The following is a 5,000-nucleotide window of genomic DNA, read 5'->3' as shown; positions in this document are numbered from 1 at the left end:
TGTGTGTGCATCTGCTTTGGAGTGGGTGTGCATCATGTTTGTGCGTGTGTGTGTGTTTGTGTGTGTGTGTGTGTGTGTGTGTGTGTGTGTGTGTGTGCATCTGCTTTGGAGTGTGTGGGCATCATGTTTGTTCGACTGCGTGCCGTAGGAAAGGTCAGTGTTGACCACAGCCTCAGAAAAGCATCTGCGCGAGTGACAGGAGAAGCAGCCAATTAATTAATGTCCAACACGGAAATTTGTTCTCTGCATTTTACCCATCTGGGGGTAGTGTGCAAACATTCACAATCACACACACACACACACACACACAAAGACACACACACACACACACACGCACACGCACATACACACACGCACACGCACACACACACACACACATACACACACACACACACAAACACACACACACACACACACACACATACACATACACACACACACACACACACACTCGGAGCAGTGATCAGTGGGGTGGGCACCTCATCAGTGGATATGGATGTGGAAGAGAGCTGTTCAATCACTCCTCTCCACCCACATTCCTACCAGTCAGGGATTGAACTGGCCACCCTTCAGTCACGAGTCCGACTCCCTAACCGGTAGGCCACGGACGCCCGCGCTGGCCAATCGTTTTGATTTGGTTCTTGTTATTATTGTTGTTTTGTTTTGAGTCTGAATCAGCATGTCGGCCAATCAAAACATCAATCAGCCTGCATCCAGCCATAGTGTGTGTGTCTGTGTGTGTGTGTGTGTGTGTGTGTGTGTGTGTGTGGTATATGTGTACCCACCCCCATCCCCGGTCGCTCCTTGCTGGACTCCATTCACCTGAGACTGGGGGCGGGCTGGGTATTGTCACCTGGTGATTATCCATCGAAAGGCCAGTAATGATGTTACAGAGTGTGGCTCACATACACACTTTGTACTGAGCAGAAATCATAACTCTGGGAATGTGTGTGTGTGTGTGTGTGTGTGTGTGTCCGCGCGCACGTGTGTGTGTGTTTGTGTGTTTGTGTGTGTGTGTGTGTGTGTGTGTGTGTGTCCGCGTGTGTGTGTGTGTGTGTTTGTCCGTGTGTGTGTGTGTGTGTGTGTGCTTGTTAAGGAGCCAGACATGTCTGTGTCTGTGAATAGGGCTGGACAGGTGATGGCTGATGTAAACCCTCTGTAACCATAGCACCATGGTTGAGTGTGTTTTAAGTGTGCTGTTGTATTCAGTGCCCAGTATGCACAGGTCACCCCTCTCTTCACAGGAAGTAGGTAGCTGTAGAAAACCAGAGAGGAAGGAGATTTGCCAGTAAAGTCTCTAACATGCATGGTGTTGGGTCTTGCTCTTCTATGGAGATGGAGTGTACTCTTGCTGACAGAGAAAGAGATAGAGAGGGGGGTATAGAAGGATGTAGAGAGAGGGAGAGAGTGAGAGAGAGAGAGAGTGAGAGAGAGAAATGGGAGGATGATATGCTAACCCAACCGTGCTAACTCCCCTCTCTTCCCTTTCGCCCTTCACAGCTGGAGTGATGACAGGTGGCTGGCAGCTGGCTGACTGTCCTGCGTGTGTTTCTGTGACTAATTCATTCTCCTGCTCGCTGGCGCCCCCCAGTGCCAGGCTTCTCATGCTCCAACTACAGCCTCCACAAGCAGTGTGGTGTCCAAAACGCTCCACCCAAAATGCAAACTCCACCCGTAACCAAGGGCAGAGCCGTGTCCGAAACGCTCCACCCAAAAACAAAGTCCACCTGTAGCCCAATGTATTCCAAGCGTCCCAGAATAACACACAGCTCTATGCATAGCCCAAGGGCAGGGCAATGCTAATCACCTAATCACCCACATTACTGAACATACTGTCTGGCAGCTCCTGAAAGCTAACAGTCATCATCGCACAGTCAGGGCAGAGAACAGCATTTACAAAATGGCAACCAGGGATCGCAAAGAACTTTGGCCTTCAATATACCCACTATTCCCAGTCAGTCAAAAGGACAGCCACATTAGTGCCACCAGAGGTACTGTGATTTGGTGTTATGAATCAAAGCCAATCAAAGCAATACAGAAACCCCTCCTGAGCTAGTAGCCTAGCTACCCTGAGTGCCCTTCTGACAGAAACCCCTCCTGAGTGTAGTGGCCTACCTACCCTGAGTGCCCTTCTGACAGAAACCTTTCACACACACCTGCCAACCTCAAGTCCAGGCTAAGTGACCGCTCCGGGGTCAAATGGCCGACAGGTCCTTGCCAGATTCCGCTGGAGGCTCAGTCGAGCGCCAACCCCTCTCACCCTTCCTGTAGTCCCCCTCCCCCTGTGAGTTTGGGCTTATCGACAGCACCCATCTCTGCCGGCTTTCGCCAACCTTGCCAACCTTGCCCAGCCTTTTTCAGCCTTTTCAGCAGACATAAAAATGGATTGCCCTCTATCAAGGGAAGTACGGAAGACATTATGCACAACAACCAAAACAAAAACAAACAAACCTAGAGAAATGAAGACTAGATGAAATAGCACAGCAAGCAGAGCTCAGCTGGGAACGTTCTTCTGGAATGCAGTTGCCAAGCGAGGCTTCTGAGTGGACCTGCTGAGACGCAGTGAGAGTTGGCTGTGGCGCCGTGCTTGTGTGTGTGCGTGTGTGTATGTGTGTGTTTGTGTGTGTTGGGTTGAGGGGGGGGTGGTCTTCAGGCACTAGAGAGCGCTTTTCTCTTTAATGCAATTCAGATTCAAAGTCAATCGCCCTGTGGCTGAGTAGCTGTCCAGCACAACTTGTGCTTCAGGATAGTCCAATCCAGGCTTCAAAGCCTGTTGTTTGTGGACGATGAATATGGAGGAGCTACAGGAGGAAATAAAACAATAAATAAAAAAACAGCCTCTTGTCAAGGTTTCTGATCCTAATAAGCAACAACTCTTTTAATTCTCTTTTTATTTTCTTGGCAGACTCTGAGCTTGTGTTTGCCCTCCAGAGGTTTTTTCAGTCATGACTATATTCTTGAGCCCAGTTAACTATTTTGGACGTTTGACCTTTATCTCTGCTGAGTGTGATGGGGCTGGTCTTAGCCAATTTAAAAATAAAAAAGGCTCAGTGTATGACCGGAATACTGACGACAGAGACTCCACACATGGAGACAGAAATAACCACATATTGTGTTTATTCTGCAGTCAGCCTTGTTTAGCTTTACTTTGAGTGTGAGTATGTGTGAGTGTATGCCATAGCAGATTAAAGATTGGAAGGGGTTTGGGCGACCCTAGCCAGGACCATTATGCTAATTAGCGCAGGAAATGCTAGCTGATTGCTAATCCTGACCATTACGCTAATTAGCGCAGGAAATGCTAGCTGATTGCTAATCCTGTCCAACGCGTGGAGCCTGGCAGGCGGCACAGCACATGGCCGCACGAGCGCCGCAACTCAATTAGCAGCTAGCCTGACGCTAAGAGGCGCTTTTGATGGAAATATTCTTTCTCTCCACCCTTCCAATGATGGAGACAAGTCAAGGCCAGAGTGCCATTAATAATGAAATGAAAATAAGAGAAGAGTGTACCTGTTCAAAGACATGACAAGATGAAGCAGCATACAGACTTCACACGCCTCGTCCCTATTAAAATATCAAAGAACTATTACAGGATGAGGCTTGGGTGTGCCTTTCAGATGGCTTTGGCTGTTTCTCTTTGGTGCTCAGTAGAAAGAATTAAGAGGAATGTTTGAACACAGTTTTAAGAGTCCATCCATAAAACGGGCCAATTCATTAATAAACACACCGCTCTCTGTTGAACGTCATGTGATTACAACGTAAAAGGGTTGTGATATTAAAATTGTGGAGTGTGTCTTATTCTGAAATGTGAGCATTGTTTGGGATGGTGTTCTGAGAGTATTCAAAGATTATTTGTGTGTTTTGATCATATTGATAAAAGCTTTTATTGTACGTTTGACTTTTAAACTTCATCTAACATGAAATATTACAATATTATGTTTTGGGCCACTCTGGAATAAAAACAACTAGGCTGTGGAAAGGGAGAGACAGAGATGGTGTGTTGCTCCAGCAGGTGGCGCTCTCTCTGCGGTGCGGAGCGGAGTGTTGCTCCAGCAGGTGGCGCTCTCTCTGCAGTGCGGAGTGTTGCTCTAGCAGGTGGCGCTCTCTCTGCGGTGCGGAGTGTTGCTCCAGCAGGTGGCGCTCTCTCTGCGGTGCGGAGCGGAGTGTTGCTCCAGCAGGTGGCGCTCTCTCTGCGGTGCGGAGTGTTGCTCCAGCAGGTGGCGCTCTCTCTGCGGTGCGGAGCGGAGTGTTGCTCCAGCAGGTGGCGCTCTCTCTGCGGTGCGGAGTGTTGCTCCAGCAGGTCTCCAGGGTGTGCTAGGAGACGTGTCTCTGATTGCTCCCTGAGATGGGGAGCTGCTGCTGCAGAGGAAGAGGAGGCCAGATAAGATCGGTGCTCTCCTGGTGTAATTGGACGCCTTTGAGGGAGGAAGATTGGTCTCAGGTTAGCGTGGAGGTCATCAGTTCATCAAGCCAGACAACGGGTGTGTGTCCGAGGGGGAAATTCTGATTGATAGCCAGAATCTGTGTGTGTGTGTGTGTGTGTGTGTGTGTGTGTGTGTGTGTGTGTGTGTGTGGGTGTGTGTGACTGTTTGATGGCAAGAATGTGCATGTGTGTCGTGGTTGTTGGAATGGTAGAGGTTTGGTTGACAGATAGAAGAGTCCTTGCAACTGCACTCCAGAAGAACCAGCCCCCACCTGTGAGCCTATTTGAACAAACAAATAAATGAAAACAAAACAGACAAAATCAAAAACGAAAACGAAAAAAAAAAGAAAAAGCTAGGCATCCGATCTCGTCCCAACTTGTTGTTAATCCAACCTCTTCCCCTGCTCTTCTCCCACTTCGTCTACTCTCTCTCTCTCTCTCTCTCTCTCTCTCTCTCTCTGTCGCTCTATCTGTCCGTTTCTGCGTGGGCCCGGCCCATCCCCAGGTGACCATCTCGGTGGACGGCATCCTGACCACCACTGGGTACACCCAGGAGGACTACACTATGCTGGGCTCCGAC

The 5,000-nt window shown here is 49.1% G+C and overlaps 1 protein-coding gene across 1 annotated transcript in view; it reads left to right on the top strand.

The window, feature by feature from the left end:
* LOC143127170 (neurexin-2-like) overlaps positions 1 to 5,000 on the top strand; it is a 688,425-nt gene that overhangs the window by 332,013 nt on the left and 351,412 nt on the right. The window contains exon 8 of the mRNA XM_076288483.1: positions 4,926 to 5,000. This exon is cut by the window's right edge and continues 87 nt beyond it. Within this exon, the coding sequence (XP_076144598.1) occupies positions 4,926 to 5,000 (75 nt within the window). The remainder of the gene's footprint in view (positions 1 to 4,925) is intronic.

The sequence above is a fragment of the Alosa pseudoharengus genome, unplaced genomic scaffold, assembly GCF_046254945.1.
Source record: "Alosa pseudoharengus isolate Yale_2024_CS ecotype anadromous, Long Island Sound unplaced genomic scaffold, YU_APseudo_1.1 YU_APseudo_1.1_scf_17, whole genome shotgun sequence".
Classification (NCBI taxonomy): Eukaryota; Metazoa; Chordata; class Actinopteri; order Clupeiformes; family Clupeidae; genus Alosa; species Alosa pseudoharengus.
The sequence above is the reverse complement of the archived record's forward strand: the minus strand, read 5'-3'. Positions and strand labels throughout refer to the sequence as shown.